The sequence below is a fragment of the Anopheles cruzii genome, chromosome 2 (genome assembly GCF_943734635.1).
Source record: "Anopheles cruzii chromosome 2, idAnoCruzAS_RS32_06, whole genome shotgun sequence".
Taxonomy (NCBI): domain Eukaryota; kingdom Metazoa; phylum Arthropoda; class Insecta; order Diptera; family Culicidae; genus Anopheles; species Anopheles cruzii.
This window is the reverse complement of record NC_069144.1, coordinates 58,937,799-58,965,460: the sequence shown is the minus strand read 5'-3', so window position 1 is coordinate 58,965,460 and position 27,662 is coordinate 58,937,799. Positions and strand designations below refer to the sequence as shown.

The 27,662-nt window shown below is 51.9% G+C and overlaps 1 protein-coding gene across 1 annotated transcript; it reads left to right on the top strand.

The window, feature by feature from the left end:
- The first annotated feature begins 1,957 nt into the window (after positions 1–1,957).
- LOC128267111 (uncharacterized) lies at positions 1,958–27,624 on the top strand. Its single transcript, XM_053003898.1, has 16 exons — positions 1,958–1,987; positions 2,051–2,363; positions 5,559–5,695; positions 9,478–9,665; positions 9,764–10,269; positions 10,343–10,473; positions 12,443–12,610; positions 18,004–18,033; positions 25,006–25,197; positions 25,287–25,436; positions 25,520–25,755; positions 25,814–26,218; positions 26,296–26,710; positions 26,779–27,169; positions 27,233–27,446; positions 27,519–27,624. Exons 1-16 carry the CDS (start codon positions 1,958–1,960, stop codon positions 27,622–27,624), a joined length of 3,612 nt encoding a protein of 1,203 aa, XP_052859858.1.
- Positions 27,625–27,662: the final 38 nt, after the last annotated feature.

The window sequence follows — 27,662 nt, the reverse complement described above, 5'->3', positions numbered from 1 at the left end:
GGTCCGGAACACGGTCTAATGACCTCACCGTCCCCCCAGGCGGGGAAGGTTTCGATCACCGCCGACAACGAGCTCCATGCGTACACGTAATACTCGGGTCCGGGAATCCTTAATTGACCAGAGACCGGAACACCGGGCGGGCACCGGGGTGAACCGATGGAACGAGCGATAAGCGTCCGACGCGGTGCGGATTTTATGACCACCCCGGCGCCCGACCGATGTAAAACATGGCCACCCACCCCGAAGCAGTGTAAGGTTTCCCCGTACCCCCCGCCGGTGGGTTCCGGCCCGCCCAAAACCGAAAGTGTTTCTTGAACACTTAATGACATTTGTGCACGTAAACGCTGCTTCCGTTCTTGCGTTCTTTTTTCTTTGACGAAAAGGGAAAAAGGGCAACCATCCCTGGCCGCTGCGTTCGATAAGGAGCTCTGCGGCTACATGCGTGAAATGGCGCGCCTTAACGACCTTCAAATCGCGGATAATCGCCCCGAGGCTTCGATTAACCGGTGTGTTTGTATAAGAATTCTTTCGCTGAACGATGTCATTAAGGAACGCGTGAACGGAACACGGCCGCCAAAGCCAAAATTAAGCACCACCGTTGGGGAGAGGGCCCTACGATTGCCCCTCGGAATGGCCATAAAACGGAAACACAATCTTTATTGGCGAAACCGGGGGCCGAGAGGATAACGATCATATCATTCGGTCGGCGGCGGAGGAGGCCGTTTACTGCAAACAAGTTTCATAAATCACAAATCTGGGGCGCGGTAAGTGAATGGTCACCATGATACTATAATTTCTGGCCAAACACAGTTCACGCTGTCCGGCAGCCGGAACGTGAGTGATGAAGTGTGTGTGGCGGCACTTGTCTGCCTTCTGCACCAAATGGCCGCCGAAAAAAATAAGGGACACGATGGTTCGACAAGATGTCGGGTAAACAACATTGCCCGACGGGCTCAGAAGGAATGTCCGGTATCAGTGGCTTCACACTGAATTGGGCGTTTAAAATGATATCTGAACTTGAAACCATCGCCATCGTCATCGTCGTCGGTCTCGCTGCAAACTTCGCTTCACTGCGCTCCGCTTCACTCACTTTACTCGGGGCCTCGGGACTTTCCGAGGGAAAAAAGAGGCCGAAAAGCCTGAAGCCATTGAAGCCCAAAATCGGACCATCGGCCCCGGGAGTGGTCGGTGCGTACCAGACGTACCACTTGCCGGGCCGGACCGAAGGATGCGGTCCGCCTTCATGCTGTTTATTCGTCGCAAACACCGGTGTTGTGTCCGGTGTCGAAATGTACAAACAGATCCCGGGCCCGGTCAGAACGTTTCGCTTCGATTGGGTTTGCAATCGATACATCGAACTCCGAGGCTTTGAGTACCGGGTTTCGAAATGCTACACGAAGCCGGGACATTCGTTGCGAAAGAAAGTCCACCCAACCGGCTGCCGACTATTAATTTGCCATCTAACGGCTTTGGAGCTTATGGCTAATTTCAGAAACTGCAGAGCCTGCTGCGCTGCACTGTGGCCTTAGCAATAATTTATTGGAAGGTAAATCCGGCCGGTTTTGAGTTGGGTCCGTTGTTTGTGCGAATATGATCACTGCTTCGGAAAATGTCCCCCAAAAGGTTCGCTAACAATTTAAATCCTATTTTATTTTCCCTTTTATTTGCAGACCGATGACGCAGCCTTCCGAAAGTGTTTGAAGCCACCACACCCAATCGGTCCGGGAGATGTGTTTGCGGACCGGCGTAGAAGGTAGCAGCAACGTGACCCCCGCCGTCTAGGATCGCCGCCGTCGCGCCGCCGCCCTTAGCGAGCCAAATGAAACACCGAGCCGGTGTGCCGGTGGCACCGTGCGAGAACCATGCGAGGTTCCAACGCTCGCGACGATCGATCTGCAGCTCGTCGGTGGGCCGTAGTAAGCCACGGAACCGATCGCGATGGTCGCTAGCCGACTTCATGCGCATCCTGCACCTCGCGCAGGACCCGGTGAGCGCCAAAGCAAACGAATTTCCACCAAAAACGCGCCACAAATGCGCGCACCGATGGCAGCTCCGACACGGCTGGAAGCAAGGATCGGCGGCCGTGGCCGCACTGGCCCTACTGGGAGTTCTAATCCTGGCGCTTTCGGCCGCACTGGCGAGGGCAGCCGAACAGCCTGCAGCCGTCGTCGTCGAGAGAGGCGACTTTCCAACCGTGCTGGCGCTGGCCGGCCAGAAACAATCGTCCCAGCAGCAACAGCAGCCCGCACGGTGCGCCCTCTCCGAGCACGCCTGCACCAACGGGCGCTGCGTTCCGTGGGACAAATACTGCAATAACGTTAATGACTGTGGCGACGGCAGCGACGAACCGCGCTTCTGCACACGTAAGTCTTGGGGGACTGACGGCGCATTGTTGCACACACTCCGAAACCGGCACGGCATTTGCATCCATCAAACTTAATGGTTTTTTTCTGTTTTCGAAAAAATGGGGCTGGGGCCCCCTGGGCTCATTTATGCGCCACCATAATGGAACGTTTCCTGTTGTTCCAGGGCGCCCACACCCTGGGCGGAAGTGGATCCTGCTTCTTGCCTTCAACCGGTTACATTGTTTTCCGTTTTGGAGCGAAAAACGGCGGAGAAAACAATGTACGAAATCGGGGTACGAAGGCGCAAGCGGATATTAGGGGGAAGGCAATTTCTGCTGTGATTTCTTTCCGGTTTTAGGGACAGGCTTTTATCGGGGCTCTGTTCTACTTCCTCGCTTTTGTGGTTTCCGTTTTTATTTAATGAGCTTTTTTAATTTGCACGTCTTGTGCGTGTTGTTGCGCCAAACTGACTAATGAATACCAAAGAGACGGACATAATCATAATGTTTTGGGGATATTATTGAGTGGCTCGGGTAGCCATTCATTTTCAGGGACGCCTTGCAGTTGCTATTTGACTTCGCCTACTAGGATCCTTATGGGCAGTCTAAGCGACATTTAAATGACAGTTGTCAGCATCGATAAAAAACTGTCAGAATGACGGACTACTGTGACCGAAAAATATCGGAAATTTGCTTATGACTCGAAAAATCTTCCTTTATTTGTCTAAATCTCTAATATTTCCTTTCAAATAATCCCTACGCTGTGCAATACATCAATGTTTACATTTGCTCAAATGGTGTTCCGTAAACGGTGTTCCGTTTACAGCTACGGGTTAATTTGCACCGCACTGAATGTGTTATCTAAAGAGGCGATTAACAGAAACTATCTGTTTGTGGATTGAGCAACAATTATGTTCATATCGGAAGCGCAGTCCGGCCTTTTCACAAGAATATATTTTCATGATTAAAAACAACTGCGAAAAGGTCATTTATAACCAAAAACAATGTTGCTTTACACTCAAATATGTTCAGCAGAATCGGAAAAAGAGCATCATTCAAGCACGCCCTTTTATATTCAATCAACATTACCGAATGCCATGTTTCGATTCGCCCCAACCCGGTCCGGTTCGTTGAACCACGTCGAATCACGTTTATTCTCGGTGCACCCCTTTCTGCATTACTTTGCGCGTTCTGTAACGTCAAAAGAGCAAACAAGTCCACCATCACATCCCACACGCCACTAACTCATTTCGCCCTTTTTTTCACCGCCCTCAACATCAATAAATTCAATCCCACTGACGCTGTAATGCTCATGTCGTGCCTCACCGTTTGTGCCATTGTAGCTTTCGACACATTCCTGCGCAGGCAAAAAACGCCAATAGATACTGACGATGACTTTTGACTGCGCCCTCCGCCCGCCAGTCCACCCACCGCCGTTAAAGCGTGGGGCGTTGAATTTCGGTTTGTCCGCCCAAGCTAGACCACACAGCACCTGGCGCTTCGTGGAAATGGAATAAACGCGCGGTGTAAAATCGATTTTCACCATCGGCTGTGGGGTGGAATAAAAAAAAAACTCGGCCCCCGGACGAACACGGCGTTCGGGGGGGGACGGAAAAAACTGCATGCATGCATAATGTACCGAGAGCCGCGTACACCTACCGCCGTGCCCCGGGATTGGCCAACGGCGGCCAACAAAACAACTCTCGGTTGCGAGTTGCACGAGGCCCAGGCAAAGTTGGCTCCGGGTGCGAAAACGCTTATCGGTGCCACGTCAAAGGCCCGGAAGGCCCGGAGCGGTATAAAAACATCGCGCGACAAAGTGGCGTCCTGTTTTTGCACCGTTCACTGGCAGGCTGGTGGCCACTCGCGGATTGCCGCAAAAACGCCTAGCACCGTTGCCCCGGTGCGGTTCCTAGACTTCCGGGGGAACCGGGGAAAAAAGCGGTGCAACCGAATTTCCTCATGGCCACCGGAACAATGAAGGTGCACCAATATTGGGTGCGGGCAAAAAGATGATGCACACGTCGAAAGGATGCTCCGGTGCCCGGGGACCGCAATCGCAAAAGAATTGCCTTGTTGACAGCGAGATGGCACGTTGCGGCGGTCCGGACTTCCCGTGTCTCCGATGGTGGTGGCCCACACGAAATTGGTTGCATAGGACGGCGTACACACACCCGGAAGTTCCGCTTAAGACTCGGTCGGTCGGGCGAGTTCCTTTGACGGTACGTAGGGCCGATAAAGTATGGAAACTTCGTCAACGAAGTTAAACGAAGAATTGTATAATTTCAATTGACTATTAAATAGTGCATAGGAGCCTTCCACCTTTTTTTTCGCTCCATATGTTGCCAATTCCAAACCAACCATCGAAGCCGTTTGAAACAGACAAATTCACAGCGCCCTGATTGGGCTCATAACTTGCCACCGGATCTGACCACCGAATGCGAAGTAAGCAGAAAAAATTAAATCACCGTCGGGCTAAGGAAGCGAACGATCCAAAAGGGAGTCGAAAGTCGGAGTCAGCCAAAAAAAAGCGCCAGCCTACGAAAACCCATAACCATAAAGTTGGCCTTCGGCTGGGCACACCGCGTAATGGGCGAGAAAATGGCGCGCTTTGCTCCTGGCGGCAACCACATCCGGTCCGATCCGGAGGGCTAAACTCAGGTGTGGACACCCCGGGGAATCGGGCGCGTCGAGAATCGCCTCCGCGGTCCATTTTTTACACATTCCACGCTTCTTCGTCGTTTTTTGTAATGTCTTTCATTAAATCCAAATACTAAATTGCATAAAAATGGCGCTCTGCGGAACGCAACGGACGCACTCGTAGAAGTAACACGTCCTTCACTCGATTGGACGCCACCACAGAACTGAAACCTGTTCACCGTCGATTGCCTCAAGTGCCCCACTTGAAGTGATCCACTTTCTAAGCGCCTGATCCTGATCACCGAACAACCGAACCCGAGTTTCCCGGGGTTCAATTCGACCACAGAATCGACCAACTTGAACCGGCCGGGCTCTCAAGTGGAGCTCCCGAGCTCTTCAATTATTTGCACTGACTTTTTGGTGACTGTTTCGTAAAGAAATTTATTCAATTTTGCCTTTTAATCTTTCGTTCCGCCGGCCGGAACTGGTTCCGGAGTGTCTGCCGCCGACCGCCGTATTCGAACTCGGAGTTTGAGCCTTTTTTCGTTTTCTCTCTCTCTCTCTCTCTGTGCAGGATGCAACCGCACGTACTATGGAACCATCGGGCTGACGTACAATCTGGAGCTGCACCGTCCGAAGGAGGACCGCATACCGTACGTGTGCATCCTGACGTTCACGGCCGCCGGCGGTGGCTACGGTGACATCGTGCAGGTATGCCTTCCCATTGTCCCACAGTTCGATAAGCTGCCCAAGTGCCGCCGCCGCCGCCGGTATGGTTTCCCGGTTTCTTTCCGGCTCTCCGGAAAGCCCAGGCCCTGGCGAAAGGAAGGTGTTGACAAACGCCAAATTGGTTTCGGCCACTACTCATCGAGCTTGCTGTCAACGCGGGCGCCACCGACATTGGGCGGCCGACGGGCCGATTAATCAATCAACCGCATCCGGGAGCGGGTGCGTCGCCGGGATCCGCGAGGACCCGTCGGGGACCGGAAAACGCAAACATTGTGCCCGTCACGCACCCACCGGAACTGCAGAACTGCGACGATTTGCCGTCGAATGGGAATCATTTTTTCTCACTCCCTCCCGGGAACTGATCCTGATTTGAGTTTGTCTCCGTGTTTCCCCGGATTGGTTTTTGCCGCACCGCACACGGGTGGGGATGGTTTTTATTCGCGTTCGGCAATGGACAATGGCGTGTTATTGTTTGTGCTCGCGCGTTCGTTGCAACACTTTTGCGAATTTGTGGAAAATATACATCAAATTCATAATCCATGTCCGCGCAAACCGGGAAACCATAAAAAGCCGTTCACTGCACCCCGTCGTCGTGTTTGGCTAAAACGTGAAAATTAGTAAACCCCCGGCACGACCACCAGCGCCCTGCATTCGGCCACAAAACCGAATGTGCGGTGGGTGCGAGAAAGTGACCGAAAAACGCAAATTTAATCGATTCACTGAAAGCTTTTTGATGTCTCATCAAAATTTAATTAAACTTGATCCTATGATCGCGCAGCCCGTTTGACGAGCGCGGGAACTCTCCACCGCGGATGGCATCACAAATAGTGTACGGAATCCTGCCCTGCGGACGATGCATGAAAAAGCATGATGCTGATCCAGAAATGATGAACTATCCTCTGCTCTGGGACCGGGGCCCTGGGTTATCCCGGACGTCCCGTTCCAGTCCGGGTTTTCGAGGGGCGCTTGGCGACAATGTTTGATTAAAAGATAAAACGGTGAATGATGGGGAAAAAGTGCCAACTGCAACTGAGCGAGTGCAACTTTTTCATCGCCGCCCAAATTCCCCAGGATCCCCCGGGGCCGGGGAAGTGAAAATAATCCCCCCGATGCTGACACACCGGAAAAATGGAGGCGCCCGGTTCCTCACATCGAAACCAATCGAATGGAATGCGCCCGATATTACACACCATCAGAGCATTTTTTGAAGTTCAAAAGAATTTCGTTTACAATTTAATGGCCACGCGTTTGATCGGCCGGAAAATAGGATGTGCGAGTCGGAGCGAGTGGCAATATCGCCGGCCTTTTTATCAAAAGCCTTTTGTTAATATTAGAGCTCAAAATGTTCACAATTTTCGTGTTTCTTTCACCACGACGTCGAATCAATAGTTACGGTGGATGAAAAGTTTCTTTTCATTCATTTTTCAGGCCTAAATTTTCTATTGAACCTTGCCGCGCGGAATCCGTTTACATCGACATACAATGTAATCGAGCAATATGTCGTCAAATCGACGCCCGTAAACGAGTAGCTGTTGATTGTAAAACAAAGCAACCGCTGACGAGCAGAAGTACTGAATCAAATTGCTTGACAGTCAAAGCAAACATCGAGTGACTTGCCTGATTAAATCGAATAAAGCGGAACTTAGCTTCGTTCCGGATAAAATCAAGATTCATCACCCGAATCGCGTCGCCGAGTGTAATCAAACACCCAGCCAGCCATCGAGCGAGTCAAGAAGGCAAGATCTACGCTTTCTGCCCCAGCTTTCTGCCGTCTCCGGCAACAGCCGTTGACATTGTGAACGGACGCCCACTTTAAACGATAACTGACAACCTAATTCAACCCATTTGTCATGGATCACCTGCGATGCTTGGTCCCATTTCGGTGCCAAGAATGGATCGGCGTAACTTTGTGTGCCCGGTGACCGGAACAATGACATAAAATCGAACCGAGTCCAAATAGGTTTTCCCCATCGCACCGCTACAGATACTGGCGACCGAAGGGCGAAAGAAAACGATCGGACCCGAACCACCGCCCGATCCGTTATTTAATTAGATTCGCTGCCTGGTCCTTGCCAACTGTGCCAGGTCCTTGCCAGCGCGCTAGGCAACATCGTGTGTAAGATGAATCGACGGGCCGTGCTATGTTATTTTCGGTACATTGTCACGTTACTCCCCGTTACTGTCAATGGCCTCAATTTCGCGTCGGCAGTAGGTGAAGTGCCCCTGGACAGAGATTGGCGTCACAACGGTGACGGCCAATAACTAGAAAAAGCACCGAAACGGAGTGATTCGGGTTTCCCGTAAAGCCGTAACATGTGGTACACAATTTTAATGACACCGTTTGATTACACCGTACACGGAATATTTATTTGTTTGGCGAATGCCATATGATAAACCAATGATGTTAACCAGCCTCGGAAAAAAAGCACATTCCGTATCGAAAAACGAACCTCTTACGGCGATTTAATGCCAGTGACTTCCAATTGCCTTCGCTCGGGAGGGACTCTTTAAATAGCTTTATCGATGCGACGGTGAAGATTGTGTTTGCGTTGGAAACGGGACCAGATTAGATCGATTTATCGGTCAACCACAGAAGCGGCCGGGAACCTTTACGGCGATAGACGGCCATAAAATACGCTGACTGCGCTGGTCCTTCTTTTCCAATCGCGGCCAGCAGCGAAGACGCTAGACCGATACACCGGGCCGGCAGCCGAAAAGAAGAAAGCCAAAGAACGGTGGCCGTCGAACGCCATTGAAAGGCACCGTAAAACTCAACCCTGTCTCGGCCCCTAATTTATGAGTATATCGCACGGAACGGCACCACCGCCCCGCCGGCCCCGACGGCTGCATCGCATAAAGAAGCATATCGTTCCGACGACGTAATGATGGTGACTTTTGCCGTGTTCAACACCAAACGGCCGTGTCCGAGAATAAAAACCGATTATTATTTGTTGGCCGCCCGGGCCGGGTTTGGCTAAAAGACCATTGAAATCAAGCATAAATTGATGAGACGACAGCAAACAGCGTGCCGTTGGGATGTCAAATTGCTTTATTCGTGCCCCTGCCCTGTTTCCATGGTCAACCGAATGGCTTATGGTTGTCCGCCGGGATGGCTCAAATGTCAATCCATATGCCATTACTTCGGCCCAACATATTTTAAATGATGTACCATCATCACCACCGGGCGGGCAAAAATTATTGGTCACCATTCGTTGTGCGCTCCCGATAATGGACTCGGTCAGAGGGTGGTCAGTCCAGTTCGTAATTAAACCCATCGCTTGCCGTAATCTAATTTACCGAGCAATCGGGCTCGGGACACAGCGCCCCGTTATTGGATGCGGACGTGATGTTGCTTGAACGAGCAATCCACTCTGCGGTTGCCACGGCAACGCTCAGCAATCACGATCTCGAAGCACTCGAACCGAGAGAGTCACCAAATGAAGTGGACCCGACGGAGCGCACCGTTCGTGACTAATATTGCAACCACCGTAATGTTAGTTAATTGCAGATCAAATGCAACGTGGCGGAGCGCGCCGACCGCACACGGCGCACAGTCATTTATGGAAATAGGACCTGCCGCTCGGCGCGAGGTGAACTTTCAAGGCGCCAATCAATGTTGAGTTAACCCAAATAAATACAAACCGTTCCGTTGTATGATACATCCAGCCCAAAAATACAGCATCTCAAAGACACCGGGTTGTCCACCGACAAGCACCAAACGGCCGACTTCCGGAACTAAACTTGACCCACTTTTTCCCACCCAGGTTACACTGGACAGCTTCACGCTGGGCCGGTTCGTGTCGTACACCGAGAATGGCTGCCCGGACGGCTTCCTGCAGGTGTCGGAGGCGAAGCGGGCCAACGTCGGCGGGATGTGGTGCGGGACCACCTGGGGTCCGGCGATCTTCTACAGCGACACCAACTCGCTCGTCATGACGATAAAACTCTTCAAGTAAGTGCCCGAGTTCGCTCCCACGCGACCGGGTGGCCATTCCGGGCCGCCTTGTCTGACTTTTTATTTTAAATTAATTTCGCTCCCTCCCCACACAGGCTGTCGCGTGACCAGAGCGGCTATAACTTCGACTTCCGGATACAGTACAAAATGTTGTCCCGGGCCAGTGCGGTCGTGCGGTACGGGGGCGCCCGGCACGAGTACGTCCCACCGTGGACGAACGTCACGTACATCCCGAACTACCCGCTGATAGAGGACTTCACCAACTCGACCGCGCACTCCGAGCACCAGACGTACTCGGAGAGCGGCGGCGGCGGCACCTTCGGTGGCCAGCGCAACCGAATGGTGTCCTTCGATCCCACGTCCGGGTCGTTCTACCCGGCGACCTACGACAACAACCTGACCCGACACGCCGCGACCGACTTTCAGCGGGCAGGCGCCAACCCTTCGTACGGCACGCTGCCCTACGGTACCCTGCCCGGCGATCGCACCTGGAACGGTCCGAAGGTGGCACTGAACGCGTCCAACGATTGGCTCCCGCTAGGTCCACCCGGTGGGGCCGCACGTACACCGCTAAATTACACCGAACCGCAGTATTATCTAGGTAAGCATGACCCGGCATGCCAGAGACCCCCCTGCCTAGCACAGCTGACGTGCCGCGTTACCGAATATTACAGGCGACCTCATGCAGGGGACGTTCTGCTCGCGCATTTTCACCAACTGCGACAAGAAGGTGTGCCGGTTGCAGTCGCCCAACTTTCCTGGCATCTACCCAAGAAACCTGACGTGCTACTTCGCCGTTAGACAGGTGAGTGTCCCGACCCCCCCTACCGGCTTCGTAAAAAGTTTAATCAACTCCAACTGCGAACTGGGCTTCGGCTCATAATGCGAAATTGATTGCCAAATCGCTCGCCATTCCCGAATTCAATTTTGCGCAACGCGCGGACATTTGAAAAGCCACCCCGAAAAACTGCTCCAAGATATTATCAAGTCACTTACTTACACACACCCCGACAGTAACTGCACCGCCGAAACCTTTAGGGGGCCGTGAAAAATTAAAACGGAACGCCCGCAAGGTCGATCCCTTCGGCGAGTCCGATCCGACCCGAGCCGGGAAATCGATAACCAACGGCCAGGGTCAGGGCTTGTGGCTGCGGCGTCGTGCCATAATCCAATTATCTGATCCAATCTCTGCGCCCCGAGACTCCTGGAGAAAAAGGAGAACTCTTGGAGGCTCAATATCCGGAAGGGCTGTAAGATCTCACTGAAAATCGCCTCAAGATTGTTTCCTTATTTTGTCGCTCCTGAACACTCCCGGCCCCAACAGGCCGAAACGGTGGATCGCAATTGTGTACTTTCGCTGCCGCGATTTCCGCAACCATTAATTATCCAAATGGCTCCACCCAAAAGTGGTTAGGAATCGGGTGACTCTAATAGGACTTTAGAACGCCTAGCCAGTTAGCACAATTTGCATAACCACGAGCTATGGGATTTTCCAAGAAACTTTCCCTTGCCCCGAATGTAAGCGGCGCGCCACCGCGGAACGAGATCCGCCGGTACAGATCGCGGCTTCACTCGAGGAAGGGCTTCCATCGTATCTTCCGGCAGAGCTTCTGATGATTGGGGTTCAATATTTTAGCTGGCGATTAGAGCCTCATTAAAAGTCACTCGTCGCCGCGAAGATGGTCACCTGGCGACGGATGGTCAGACCATCCGCTTCACCGACCCGAGGAGTGTCCTTTCGTTGAGCGCGCGCCCGACGTCGGTGGTTTTAATGAATTTTATAAAAGGTGATGAATATTACAGGACGTATTGCAGGTGAAATTTAATTAAACTCTGCAACCAACCTGCAGAGTCTGGTGGCCAATTGACCGGGCCACTCGCCGGAATGGTGTCGGCCAACGGCAGGGCTTTCGCAGGATCAAACGCAAGAATTATGGCCCTGGAAAGAATGGAGTACGACCTTTAAGAACAGCGATTAGACTGGGCAGGCCATGCCACAAACAGGTCACCGCCGGGGGCTGACAACGGAATAAATATAAATTCACCGTAATTAGTGTGCTACTGGCCGCTGTTCTGCTGATGGTTGGTGGTCGGAGAAAACCCATGTTGTCGCTTCGGATGATTAAGCATTTGCTAGTTCAGGGCCACAGTTTACCATGGCTGGGGCGCTTCAGGATGGGCGTTCCATTCCTTTCTTCGGCTCGTTGGACGCAATGGAACCTAGTGCTTAACAGCCACATTAAGCTTGCGTTTCGATAATAACATTTAAAGGCGACGATAATCTATAAAATTACGATACTAGGACTGATTACGAACGAGCATTCAAATTTCGGTTGATGCCCACAACCAATAAAATTGTCTTTTGTTCAATAGACACAGCATAGCCTACTAAGTCCATACAACTGTCAACGGACCATCTGAAGTCTCGTTGCGTTTCTCACAGCAACCATTGCACTGTTAGTGAAAAAAAAAGATTTTGAAACGTTCAAACAATTTCCCCCCAATTTTTAAACCCGTTTTGCGAAAACCTTCATCACTCTTCGAACCCTTTCAACGCAGCAATGTGCCTAAAATGTGGCCCAGAAATCAATTTCAACAGTATTCACTCCGCGTTCACTCCCTGTAGGAAAATCAGTAGCGAACGGCTGACGACCGAAACCCAAGTTCAATTAATGATGATACTTTCAATTAATCTACTCGTTTACTCTCTCTCCATATCTTTCCCCCGGTTTTTTTCTTGTTCATTTGCGCCTCAACAACCTGCCACAACACAGCATGATGTTCCGCCAGGTAAGCATGCCTTCATCGTGATCAGCCAACCGAAGGGCAACCTCATCTGGATATCGACCGAGGCGTCCGCCGGCGCAGCATCGACCGCCCGGGACGAGAAGGAAAAGTACAGGCCCCGGCTGCAGACCTGGAACGAGTGCGACAGCGTGCAGGTAGGTTTTGGGGGTTGGGGCCATTTCCCGAAGACCCCGTCGATTTACCCGAAAACAGAGAGTCTAGCCTCTGGCGAGCTTGCTTGCAGCGCAGTTCCGAAATGATGATGCTGCTGCTGCTACTGCTGCGGTCCCCCTGATGGACCATCGCAGCTCCTACGAAACCGGTCCTTTTTGGAATCATCCATCCCCTTTGACGCACCAACACACACACACACAACACACAAATAAAGCCACAAAACACATGCAAACAGCAACACACGGGGCTGTGGCCGTGAAGCGTTCCGATGAAGTGGCCACCACAGCGTCGGTGATGGGCTCTACTTTTAGCTTTGACCTCATTTTCCTAATCCTTTTCCACCACCTCATCAAAGGGAATCGAAAACGGGGTGAAATAATCCGCCCCGGAGCGGAGGGCGGATAAAATTGGAAAACCCGGTCCGATCGAAACGCCAACAGCGGATCAGCAGGACGTGTGCTGATATGCCATCGGTCGTAATGCACCGGCACCAACCGACCAAACGACGACCGGCCAGCCAGGCTGTGAACAATATTTACGCGGTGCCTCCGGTTCCTGCCGCATGTTCCTCGCGATGTTCGATTCCGGTGCCGTCCCCGACCTAATCCCTCCTTCGTGGGGCTTCCGGCTCGGGCGCGCCCATTCGGATTGCATCATTCCGTCCGGCGACACGAACGTGCCAAACGGTGGCGGTGGCCAAATGAACAATTTCCCATTGCCATCGAACCCGTCACAACCCGATCGCATCTGCGGACGGCGGCGGTGTCCTTATTTAAACACTGCACGATACGATGATGCACACAGCGCGTGGCTCGTCGATGGGTCTCCGGGGCCAGGCCGGGTGTTATTATTGCATTTTCATTGCAAAAAATGGTCAACGCCAATTACTCTTCCACGTTTGTTTTCCACCGCGTTCGAGTGTCACTCGAACTCCTAAGATGTAAGATGTGTCCCATCGTGCCCGTGCCGGTTAACGGACGGGTTTCCGGTTCCGGCATTGTTATTTACTTCACGGCGCGAACCTTTTTATTTGTCGTTTTTTCACCGTCAGCTCCGGGCATCGGGGACGCAACAAACGATGCCGTTTTTTGTCTGTGGTTTTCCACTTCCCACTTTCTGGGGCACTTTTTGGGGTCCATCGAGGAGTGTAATTTCATCCTTTCGGAGCGCCGGGGTAGCAATCAGTTTACTTTGAAAAAAGTAATTCCAAAGTCCGATTACTTTCTCAGAGAATCGCGACAAGGAGCGAAAGAAAATCGAAACGAATTCTCCAACGATTCATTTGCGTTGCGTGTTTTTCCGGCAACGCACACACTGTAAGGTTTCGCTCCGCCGGGGTTTCCTTTTATGCCCACTGGAGCCAGTTTTCGTCCTTTTTCTTTTGTACTTTGTTAATTACCTCGACGAGCCGCTTTTTTGTGGTGTCTGTTTCCGCGGTGAGTACCCTTTTTCTTTATCTTTATGCTTTAATGTTTTATTACCCCAAAAAGGTTGTTTTGTTCTTAGCAATCGGCAAATAATCGATAAAGAAGCACCATTGGCATCTTCCCATTATCAATCGATCGTTTTAGAGTTGATTATCTAACAAAAAAGGCAAAACCTAATGTTTATTTGTTAGACAATCGTCAGGAAAAAAGCATATTGGTGAGCCAATTTATCAACTTCGACAGCCCCTTGGTGTTTGGGGTGTACACTAATTGAGAGTGTCCGGTGGCCGGCAACATATGGACCAGCTGCACGCCAAAGTTTGAACGGAAAGTCAATTTCGTTCCCGACACCAAATGTGGTGTACATTTTTCTCGTTCCCTTTCGTTCCGTGCAATGGAAGTAATTATACGATGGTTCCGAGCACCGAACGTCGGGACCGATTTCTTTGTCCATTTTCTATTTGACTTCATTGGAGAAAACGGATCGCCATTTCGCGAAAATGGAGATCAATCGGGTTGCCGGTTTGCCAGCCCAAGAATGGTTTCATATGTTTTTTGGTGCAATGTTTAGACAAACAGAATGATGCCCGAACATAATTTGTAGATGCAGTTCTCGCATCACGGCATCAAGCCGTGGTTAGACCATCTCGGATTCCTCGACGTTGGCCGACATCTTCATTAGGTTCTTTCCGGTACGTCCGGTACAACGTGCTCCGTGTAGAAGGCTTCCTTTCTGTTTTCCAAAATAGAACCAATCAATGAAGCTGCCTTGCCGTTGGGTGAGCCAGCTGAAAGTGAGTTCCTCGGAGAAAGAACTGAGCAGATTAAGTTTCACTTACCTTAAAGAAATCAACTCTCGACACAGACCCTTTCGGATGCTTTGGGATATTGGCCGCATATAGCATGGGTTTCTTTGAGGCGAAGACCCGCGAACTATTGGTATCCATTAGCCAGCTTTATAACGTGCTATCGGAGAAGGAATTGAATTAAGCATTTTAATAATATAATGCATTATTTTGATTTTTTTTTTTTCAACTCGCCTTTCGAACAATCGAACAATAATTTCCATCGAAATGAGCGACTGGCCATCAAAATGCCCCAACGGCAATTGCGCGGCCAATAAACAGGGAGCGAGACCAATAAAAATAATTGCGATTCAAATGCGCTCCGGATGTGCGACCCATCGTACTGTGTAATCGGATTATTTTTCGCCTTTGCACTCCTTTTTTTTGCGTGCCAACAGCAGTGGCAGCAAAAAATATGCTCAATCTGCCAAAGTAAAATCTGTTTCTGATCGACCGGGTGAGTTTAATGTTAAAAAGCCTCGCAGCACTCAGAATCAATAAAAATTTCGATTGCTCATTGGCCGCTGGGCCAATTATGCTGGGCCGTCGGGAATGAGGAAGCCCTCGGTCTCTCCTCGGCTTCCGCGCACTCCGGAGGACAGTAGTTTGAGCGATGGAGCCGAAGCCGGTTTCGCCAAATCCCAAAGGTTTCGCCTCGCGGCGTTAAACTTTGGCATGCACTCGTCCGTGGCGCGCGAAACGCGTTGAAACGCGCTGTCAGCGAGCTTTCCCCGACCGAGGACCCCGCCAGCCAGCATTGGCGTGTTGCTAGTCTGGTCCACTGGTGGAACTTTTACGCAGTGTGTAGCGCATTGCCGCGATCGATTAGCGCCGAACGCTTGGCAGATTTCCATCTCCTTCACCCAATTCTCCGCGCACGGGGTTCTGGTTCCATGTGTGCCGATCTAAACAAACCCCGTTCCGGCTGTCACGGCAAACGGCACAGAAGGGCCGAACGCCAGCCGTACGCACCGATCTGGGTCAAACCAAGCTAACCTTGGTTGGGAAAGTGTTCCACAATCGGATTGATCCCTCCAGCGGCCAGGTTGCTTGGACTGGGCTTCGGCCACAGAGAGTTTGGGTTGGGAAAATAAGGTTATTTTTATTAAAATTTAAAATAAGGTCCGAGGCCCGACCCGTCGACGGTATGTTTATAGATGAGCTACGAACGGGCCATCTTGTGCGGCCAAGTTTTCCTCCAATGCAAATACTTTAAACAACTATCGAAACGTCGAGGTGAAGCGTGCCGGAGCACCTACAAAGCGTAACGTAGATGTGGCGGTCCAAGATATGCTAAGGCCCTGGCAGACAGACGATCGAGGCGAAGCGAAATTGTAATTGCAAATGACCCCGAAAATGTTGCAGCCAAGGCGAGGGACCCCGTTTCGAGCGAGAGGACCTTGCCGTCGGCATCAAATATTCACAGCCTCTTGGCCGACGGCCGACTGACCTTGTTCCGACGGTGCGGTGGAAAGTCGCTCAGTTTTCACTCTCCGTCCGGGCACAGCGTCCAAAATTCAAAGTGTCCATCTCAGCACCGTGCCGGCATACTAAAAGTGGAACACATAAATTAGATTCGAAATACAATCCATAAATTATCCTCATCAATTACTACCTGGCCCCGGCACAGGAAGGATGACTTTAAATAAAAACGATGACAAGCATAACCAGTTGCTTCGGCAGGGATCCATGTGCAGCGTGGTGGTATATGTTTATGCCGATATCAATATTTACCATCAGCCACCGGAGGAACGGAGTCTCCAGCCCAGGTGGATTCCTCGCCCTTCGTTTGCCCTCGAAAGCGCCGCATTTCTTAGGCGACCTGCTTGTGACATGAATTTATTATCTCTCATGTTGCGCAAGAATTCCGGCACAGGCCACCGGAGTCGAGTCTGTAACGTTCCCTGGCATAGACACACGGCGCTGAACCATGGATTGAAAGATTATGATGTATACTATGAATATTTAACGCTCCTCCGGGGCGGCGTACCCCGAGGCGCATTGCAAGTGCAACGATTCGATGCATTCCCGACCATTATGACCTCTCGGTACATGTACATGAACTCCCGGTGCGGGTTATCGACTGTGATAGGTGTACTAAGAGTGAGCCATAAAGCTCACTTTGTAGTCCTGAGCTTTTGGGCTGTAAATTTCAAAAACCCGTGTATTGGGAACCAGAGTGGCACCAGAGTCCAGCTCCGGTGCTGTTCGATTCACCGGTCACCGGTCAATCACGGCGTCTCGGCTGGGGAGATTTATGGAACCTCACGGGACGCAGATGCTAAAGAAAAATTCAGTTCCCGGAAAACGGAAACTTTCACGCTTCCATGCCCGCCGGGGGCATTCGGAAAAGAAAAGTCGACTTTCGAACTTGGCCGCCGGTGCCAACTCCGGTGGAGTTCCATAAATTCTCCGCACCCCCCTTTGGCCAAAACGCTGCAAGTGAAGCTGCCGTCGTGACAGTGACGTAGGGGAGAACTTTTCGGACAACAGCCGGGGACGGGTGGCCGGTTTTTTATTAGGGGAATTGCCTCGCTCTCCGAATTACAAAGCCAGCCAGGAACTTCCTGTTGTTCGCGCCCCGCAAATTTATCTGCCAACTTCTGGAATTCGACTTTCGGTTGCGGAGTCGAAGAATTCTGGAACCGTCACCGTGATCGACACAACAATAAGCTACCAAGACACACACACCGACACGTCAGAACACGCACTGCACATTAAAACACTGCCATCCGATCGAAGTAGACACTGCCATCCAATAGAGCTTCTCATCTCATCAGGATGGGCGCGTTACCATTTTGTAGTGGCAACCTTAAAATATTTCCAAGTTTAGCTGTAGTTGTCCACCAAGGCCTTAATGTCCTGTGAAGCCTTCGTCTGCAGAGTACGGCTCGGCTTCCACCATCATGCGTGCTCCTGCTGGCTGGCTGACGATTAGCTTCCGTTGTTTTACCGTATTGTTTTCTCTTTCCTTTTCTCTCTCTCTCTCTCTCATACCCGTTCTGTGTGTGTGTGTGTCTGCGTACTTCCCTAATGTACCGAACCCTAACGCGCCACGTGGTACGCGCTGTCGTGTATTTCGCTTGCATTCAAACGCCACAGGACAGCTCGAATCCGAAGTGGAAATCAACGGTAATGTGTGTCACGGGACGGGATGTCCCGACGTGTTAGCTCGCTCGCTCGCTGATTTTTCCGTTCCGTTCCGTTTCCAGTTCCGTTCCGTTCCGTTACGTTCGTTCGTTCGTTGGGCCACGTTTCCGTCCCGTACTAGAATTCCCTTTTCTCCGCTCCGCCTGTGGAGCCTCCGCCGTACTGCTTTCTTACTCACACGCGCCACCTTCACCGCACCTCTCGAGACCCCGGTCCCCCTCTGATTGGTTGATTGATTGGATTTGAGCGCCCAAAATTGCCAAACGCTAAGACCTCCCCCCGCTCCCTAATACGCCTTTCCTAGTCCACGTCACACGGTTGTAGTTTGGGCACGTAGATCCTGGATATCCTGGTTCCTGGTTTGTTACACAAAGCACATTTACACCGGTCCTTCGAAGGACCCCATTTCGTTCGGAAAGATAAGAAAGATCTCTTCTCTGTGGTGGATTAAGCCGGACACACACAACGGAGTGTCTCACAGCGCGTTCGAGTTAATTAAGAAGGGCCACGCTGGGTGTGTGTCAGAAAAATTACGCTCCTCGCAGGTAAATTGCTTCTGCCACACTCCGAAGTCAGCATTAGACGTCCCGGCGTCCGTCACTCCGTCGCAGCGCAGTTTCTCGGCTAATCTTGAGCGGTGATTATGAAAATTAAAAAATTACCTTTCACTCCAAACACTGCTGCTGCTGCTGCTGCCGTTGAGCTGAAAGCTAATTTATATTATGCACCACAACCCGGTTCAGCTCTCAGCTTTCTGGCCGGAGTGGAGCGAACGCATGTGTTGCTGAGCCCGAGGCGCGATCAAAGCTTTTTCGGGGGGGAAAGGAAGAATATAAATCAACCCGCGTGTGCCCAAGGATTACCAGGATTGCCAGGCAAACAACAACGACGGCCTCGGCCGCGTCGGTGTATCATTTTTCGTTCCTTTGCGCCCAGAACGGCGCCGGTGCACCCGTCAAGTGGGCTCGGCATGGCTCGAGGAGCTCGAGTGTGCCGGAGAAGCCCTCAGACACCGTCCCGTACCACGACGGGCGTAATCTCGCCGATAACAGACGCGAAAGACGTGGGACGCCGCCAAACAGACAGAGCAAATGTATGGCGTTGTAATACGAGCACCTGACAGCGACAGCCTCAGACCATGCGATGCTGTCAGGCCCGATTGCTCAATAGAGCCCCTAAATAGAGCAGAAGCGACCAGAGACGCGGGCAGGTTCCCGGGCAGTCTTTAGCATATCCTCCCCGTACCCGCCCAACTCGGGGTTTTCATTGGCGTTCTCTTATCTTTCAATTTTCGCCAGATTTTCCTCCGCCAGACAATGGGGCCGTTGTCTTAGTTCCCACTTTTTTTTCGCGTCACGGCGCACCCACGGAAGGCTTCACTATCTTGCCGACGGATGCCGACGGACGATAACGCACCCTGCGTGCCGAGAGGAGCGCTGAATAATATTGTGGTGCCGTTGAGGCCGTTGAGGGGATTACGGTGGAAATGGATGTGCGATTACTTATTAGGTAACTGCCTCAAAACGACCGCACAGGCCCAGCCGCACTGTTGGCCGCGATTCATTAATCGGATTCGATCGGATCGCTTTAAAGAGGCATCTCGGATGAGCTTCCGTCCGAGTGGCGGAAAAAGAAAATCCCACAAACGGACACTGCGCGCGTGTTGGAGCAATCAAATTAATTGCGAGCGAATTGAGCCATTACAGCAGCCGAAGGTCCGGTAACCGGTGCCCTGTTCCCCTCCCTGTGTCGTTTAGATATAATATTTCACTGCCGTTTCCATTGGTGGATTCCATTCCCGAAACCGCCCGTATTGCGGTAATTCCCGGACGGATCCCCGGGCACCAGAATGGGCGCGCCGTTTGATCCCTTTTTGGCAGGATTTTGGATAATTCGCAAAATTCAACATTCGACGGCACGGGGTTCACGAGAGCGTGGTTACGGTTTGTGCGGTCAATCCCGTCCCATCCCAGCCGGACCCGAGAGCCCAATAACAATCCATTTTCATTTCCATTCCATACTCGTTCGTTTGCGGGCGACTTTGGGCCCGGGGAAAATTTGAAGAGGTCTTCCCACTTCACTCCACTGCCTCATCGAGAGCTGCCTCGTCTGCAAATCCTTAAGCCCCAAAAGAAGGGATAGCGCATTAATCACTGCGCCGCGCGCGTCCCGAAACACTTTGGGGTCACCACCGGATCGTGGCAGTCTATCCCCGCTGTTTGTGCCTGGGAAACCTTCTTCTTCTTCGGCACACTTCGGGAAGGATTAACTTGCATTCGCCAGCGAATTCGTTTTAATTCAATCAGATAAAATCGCGTTCGTTTGGCGTTCGGGTAACGAGCCGAAAGCCGCGTAATTATTACACTCGGCAGCGGCGGCAGTAGCAATGGTAGCAAGTAAATTGTTCTTCGAATCCGATTCGTCGATTAAATCGGGAATTACTTGCTTGAAGAATGCTCACAGGATTATGAAAGAATTTGATTCAAGAGTTTAGGGCTTCCTTCCGCATGGTCAGCTCAAAGAATCTTTTTCAATTGTCAGAAAACAGCTTCAGAAACCACAACCATATTCCGAGGCAACGACAGTCAAATGGAATCGGTTGAAATCGGTTATTGAATCGGTTGAACCACAAACGAGCACAATCGAGAAGGCGTTGACCCCCGTAGTGTTCGGTAATCATCGATTCAGCTTCCGTGCCCTCAAACGAAGGAAATCGTGGCCTCGCCATCGCTAATGAATTAGTTAAAACTCACTCGGCCAATTCACGCACACTAAAACCGGTGCCAGCGAGAGCCGCACGTCGTTTTTCACTTACCTGGCGCTGTCGACGTCATGACAGTGGACTCAGAAATAGAACGGCGCCAAATCATCACTACCGAACCCGAACATTTCTTTCCAAAAACAAACGTCACATCACATCATGGTAGGCGATCAAACAAAAGGGTTTTCTAGCTTCACTTGAACGAGGAATCGGTCGCGCGCTGATGGACACGGCCATGCGGTTAGAAAGCCGAACAGAGACTGCCGATCGTTCTCGATCATTCATCACATTATGACACGCACACACGATGAGATCGCACACGCAAACTCAATTGGAGTGATCTGCCACGAGGCCGCACAAAGATTTTTGAACGCCATCTTTTGATTTACACACACAAAGTGCCGTGGTAAAGTTCAATAACATTAATTACAGCACATTGGCATTTAATTAACACCGTGCAAAATCTGAGTTAAAAAATTGACGATTGCCGATAACTTAACCAATCGATAACCGACCGTTGGCTCATTAACCCCGGGCCAGCCTTTCCAGGAGCCAACCATTACGGTTACGTGTGGCGCATACACATCGCCCTCCGAAAGCGAACGAAACGATGAGCTAACGATTCTCACAAGCCATTGGGAGCCCAGCTTTACGTTAGTCCGTTACCCGGGGCTTCTGTTTACCTTCCACATTATGTGGGCCTTTCCCCCCTGGGGGAAATTGGCACGAAGCGCCCCGTTCGTCTTCACACCCTCGAACGCTTACTCAGGATTCGAATGCCGGGTGTTAGAAGAAAACCCCTCCCGGGAAGATGATATGTAGAAATTTGTGTGCATTTGAGCCCTCATTTTGTACCGAAATTCCCAGTTCCAGGCCGCGATCTTCGTCGGCTGTATTGTACTTTTGCAGCTTGCGGGACGTGGCAGTTAATACGCCGTTCCGAGGGAGTGGTTAATTTCATTTCACAGGCTCCCCAGGACCTGGGCCCCATAAATCGGTGCACGAAATGAGGAAAAAAGGCCGAAGAAAAGGCGCCGTGAATCGATAACTTGTTTTCGGGCGGGGAGTTTAAGAACAAACAGCCTAAGAGGGGACTGGCGAGGAGGGCTTTAAAAGTTTCGCACAGTAAACCCAGGGCCAGGACGATGAGAACGGTCGACATTTATGCCAAAAGTAGGGAACCAACCAAACGGGAAAAAGAAAAAAACCCGGCCAAGCATTGTTGGGGATGTCCGGATGCCACACACTGTAAAGCCGAGTGATACGGGATAATTTATGCAGGCCAACGCGGGTGAGCCGGGACGAGGGATGAAAAGTTTCAGCAGCACTCGACACAGGAGCAGAGGAGAGCCGCACTTAATCTACCTCATAATCAAAATACCCCAAAATGGTCTATGGCGCCCCTACTTGAGGGGCGCGCCCTGGTGCTTGTGATCCCGCCGGTCCTCCGGATCCGGATTAGCTATTTTTGATCGGAAGCTCCCGGAGCATAGTTCCCTCCAAAGTAGCCGAAAGCGAGATTTAATTATTAAATTTGTTGATCTCACTTTTGCGGGTGCCACTTTGTCACTTTTTTATGCGAAAGGATGCGCTTTCGCTACTTCTGCCATCCGGGAACCTATCTATATGGGTGGGTTTCCTATTTCATGTTTTCCCCCGACAGTCTCGGTCTGGGGGCTTTGCATAGACGGTACACGCTGCGACAGATGAAGCATAAATTAATGAGTCGTGAAACGCGAGCACGCTGCTTCATTCCTTGCCTGAAGTGGTGGCTGCTGTGCTTGAGCGCCTCCGATGGCACACGGGATGGCGTGTCACGAGACCGTGTTGCTATGCGCTCAACACATCGCTCCGAACCACTATCGTAGGCTGCACAATGCTCATTAAAATTGTAAATTCTCCATTTATTACTACTCCGTTCCGTTTCGCTTCGCGAGAACGGAGCCGGAACCGGAGAAGCCCTCGCACGACGACGACTAGAGCCTTAGATATGCGAAATTCATTCATTTGCAAGCATCTCTTGCATCTCCTTTACAACCGTTTTCACGGCTCACGGCTCAATGTCACTAGTTTTGACGGGCACGGCCTGACACAATGGCCACGCAATCTAATCACCAACCATCCTGCGGAGTGGTCCTACGGAGTGCTCCTCTAGAAACACAACAAATACAGCCCTTTTTGTTGCTTATTGTGTGTTGTTTTAATTATTTTATGGACCGCATAAAACGCCAGAAGACGTCCCTTTTTGGTCTTCTCGGAATCGCTGATGAGCGCTGATGAACGGTGTTAGAAATTTATTAAAAATCAATACTTTTCTATACAAAATCAAGCAGCTTCGGACCGCAGCGATAAGTGACCGTCGTCCTAGACGTCTTTAAACGTCGAGTCCAGACTGGTGCCTGATTCGATTTCATTTCGGGGCGACCCTTTCGACCCGTGTGCGAATTGTAATCGAATTATTGCTCGACGCCATCAAACTTCACCCGCGTCCTGGCCGCAGCACGCTGACACAACGGAAAAGAATCCTTGCCCTCGGGGGGGAAAAAAAGCGGAGACGAAATATAGAAGGTTGTGCCGTACGCGGGGAAAACTGACACCCTTCGGTGGCCCGGTCAGGTCCGGACGGTGAAAGAAAATCGATAAAATTTCATCTCGGTTATCAACAAATAGCTCTCGCCGCTCTCGTCGACGACGACTACGTTCCGACGCGGTCCCTGATGCGGTCCTCCGGAGAGGGAGTTTCTGACACTGGTGGCTGACTGGTGGTGTCGTAAAAATGCCAGCCGCCGATTGGTGATATTGGCCCGGCCCGCTGTCGCTGTCGTAAGCACTTTTTATTAGTTATTATCGGGATTCATTATCTTTGCGTGCCCCGGGACACGTTGGCCCGTTGCGATCGCCCCAGTGCGCGGCCCAAGGACTTGGCTCCGCTTGGCAGTCCCATCGAAGCCACAGTAAACATGTGTTTATGTGTGTGCACATGCGAGTCATAAATAATGTCAATACGTCCCAGAGAGCAGCACAGCGTCCGACGTTGCTGTGGAGCGATCGAAGACGGACGGAATAGATTTATGGATGAGCCGGTCGAAGCAAAATGTCATTTAGAAATCAATACTCGGGTCCTAGAAACACTCCCGGTGGTCGTGATGCATCCACCCGAGGAATGCACCCGAGAAAGCCATTACTTACAGGAGCTCGGGGCTCGGGCAGCATATTCAACAGCATGCGCTTTGATGTAAGGAATCGAGAAAGTTCAAAAGGACAGCCACTTGTTAATCGGTGCGTCATCGAGAGCCGCACGATGCATTCTTGGACCAGTTCATTAATTAACCCAACGAGGGCTGCGTTCCATTTTATGCACCGGATGGACACAGCCCATCCAATTCTCGATCAACCATACGAAAGGGCCGATAAGGCTGAGATTCCTGGGTTCGATTGTAATTTGCGTGCCAGAGAGCAATCAAAGTCACCCTTGCGGTGAGCCGGCTAACTGTAATCCCCATAATCTAATGTACCGAAGCGAATCCCGACGTAAGTGAGGATCGTCTACGAATTCTACCCCCCTCAAAGGCTCAACCAACACACAGTGCATGCAAGTTGCCCCAATTTTTTTTCGGTTTTAGTTTCTTCCTTGTTATCTGTTCTTGTATGTTTAGAACTCAACGGCAAAGTTCAAGCAAAACCGGCATGAGTTTATCATGCAGCGATTGGCGAATTTCCACCGATTGGCGATTGTGCGCGCAATGTTGTGCCCGAAACAAAGTACCGAAACAAAATTGTCCTGTCCACTACAGCCCGAACTTGCTGTTGCTGCTCGGCCAAGTGGCGTACTGTACGTGTGTAGTATTTTTGTAGGTCTTGTGCAACGAGTTGTTGAATGTTTCTTGTATTAAAAAAGTCACCGCTTGCTATAGAAAATGCCACTAGAGCGTCCGTCCCAGCAAAAATGTGTCAGAAGTGTCATCCCACATCCCTTCAGTTGCCTTGCAAGACTCCTGCGATGTCAGCTCGTAGAGCAGTACAGCACCCCGCCCTTCCCAGGATTAGGCCTTCTCCCATCACATTTTCGCATCTCTCTATCTCTCTCACTCTCTCTCTCTCACCGACTGTTCGAAACTCACCTGCCCGAATCGTAGTAACCATCGCCGTGTGGCATCCACACTGAACCGTTGCCATTTCTCGCCATTTCGCAGGACTACATTACCGTGTACGATGGCTACACGACACGCGATCCGATCATCCTGAAGATCTGTGGTGGCGGTCAGGCCATCCCGCAAGCGATTTCCAGTGGCCCGGAGCTGCTGGTCGAGTTTACCACCTCACCGTACGGTACCTTCAACACACCGCAAACCAGTGGCCATGCACTGCACGGCTTTCAGCTCGAGGTAAGCCGCTGTCGCCGAGTGTCGGAACGGATTAGCGGACTCTCCGTATACTTATTCTGTCTCTCACTCACTCTCCCGCCCCCCCGCAGGTCTCGGTCCGGTTCGTGGACGTCCAAACGCCAACCTACGCCAAAAGCAAGCGAATCTGCGAGTTCTGGCTCCGCGGTACCGGGCACGGTGTGCTGCAGAATCCGCTGCACTCGCTAGCACCCAACACCACCTGTTTGTACCACCTCCAGGTAAGAGTGGCGGGCCCGAACTTCTCTCATTTAAACTTTTGCCGATGGCCAATAACCGGGAATCCGGGAATCCCCACCCGCAGGGAACGGAAGCACGGGCACTGGATGCCATCAACATTCCACGTCGATCGGGGGCACTATCGACCTCCCCGACCCGGTTCAAGGTGTGGCTCTCGGTGATGAAGTTTGAGCTGGCGCCCGAGTTTGGGGCCACTGACGAGCAGCTGTTGCAATACCAATCGAAGGAGGACTGCAGCGGTATGCTGCGTATCTGGGATGGGCCCCTGCGAGAAGTGCCCATCTGCAAGGACATCGATTGGTATGCGCGGTTACGCACGGCACCGATGGCCACTACTAATGTTTGCCCCCCTTTACAGCCTAATGACCGACAAGGATGGGACTCAGCGGAGTAGCATCCGTTTCGGGGCGAACAGCACGAACATCATCGCCCGGTACTGTCGCGGATCGGTGCCACGATCGTGTGACCACGGTATCCTGAACGTTAGCAGCTCGCGGCCTTGCACGCTGTCGGAAAGTTTCGTCTCCAGCAGTGACTTTGTGACGCTCGAGTTGAAAACTTCCGACTCGACGGTGCTGCGGCCACTACAGTTTGCGCTCCGGTACGAGTTCGTGGATCTGCTCCAGGACGGGACGGCCATTGCTGGGGAGAGTGAGTGCAGCCGGCGGTTTGCCAGCAGTCAGATGGAACGGAAAGGCCCCCATCCGGTGCGGAGCGTACGGAACATCTTCCTGTTCGGTCGCGGTGGCGCCCGCCATCTGCAGTGAGTTCGGAACCGAAAGTCGGAGTGGTCGGTCCATTTCAAAAGGATTACTAAATCCCTTTCCCTGCCATTCACAGTTGCGTTTACCGGTTCGAGGCACAGCGTGGCGAACGTGTGCGGCTCGAGATTGGCCGAGCGATGACCGGAAATCGGACGTGCGATTCGCGGGTTGATCCGGATACGGGACGCTCGTACTGCTTCGGTGATAGCACCGCACGGGTCGAAATCTTTGAGCGTCCGTGGCACGAATCGATCCTGTTTCCCCGTGGCTGCGTCTGCAACTCGACCAACCACTCGTACCTGCCGATCGTGTTCACCTCGACCGGGCGCGAGGTGGAGATACACTTCAGTGCGGGCAACATGACCAACGACGACGATCCGGACTCGCTCAACTTCGAGGCATCGTACGAGTTCATCAAGGGACCGATGATGTGCAAGGACGTGAGGCGCAAGAACGCCATCACCGGTGTGGTGAACCTGTCCTCCGGGGATGTAAGTCCTTCACGCGGTGGTGTCCAGGGGTCACTCGGCTAATATTTCTTCCCGCCCCTCCCGTACAGATCGAGTGTCGCAATCGACCGTGGCTTATCGAGCCCTCGTACGATCGGTATCTGTACATCCGGCTCCGGGGACTGTTTCTGCGCAAGTTCAATCCGGGAGCCCCGTTGACGTACAACGCCAGCTTCAGTGCCGTCACGCCGATCCGGTGCTACACCAAGGCACGGGTTATCATCACGAACGGTGAGGGCATCTCGGTGACCGCTTGTCCGCTGCCGGACGAATCGAAGCATCAGCACGTGGTGGAGGTGTTCAGTGCCGGTTGGGGTCGTAAGCACCCGTTCTTTGGGCCGGAAACGTCACGCGTCGTATCGGTGGAGTTTCTCAACCCGGAGGATGGTCAGTACGCTTTTAGTTGGCTCGAGCTAACCAAACGACCCACGGCTAGTTACGGTAAGGCAGCAGCCTCATGTTTACGTCCTAATTCTAATCCTAATCTTCTTGTTCCTCCATTAGCTCTGGTGCAGGAAGAATGTCCGTACATCTGTCCGGATCTGAACGCTTGTGTGAACGCTTCGATCTGGTGCGATGGCATCGAACAGTGTCCGTCGGGAGAGGATGAAGCGTTCACGCACTGTTCGGCGCTCCTACGGCTTCCGGCCGAAGTGTTGGCCGGATTGAGCGTCCTGCTGCTGGTGCTCTGCCTCGGACTTTTTGGGTATCTCTACAGGTTGGTACCTGGCCTGACCTGGCCGTCGATTGGCAGCACTCCTATAGCGACCTCCTTTGGGCCTCGTTTCAGAAAAATCAAACGCAACTGTCGCCGAACGAGCGTGCTGCAGACGCGCCTCAAATCGCTCAGCTCGATGGACACGGCCGTGTTCGAGGACAAGGAGGTGATTTGCTGACAAAACGACAATTCTGTACGGTACGTCGAGATCGACCG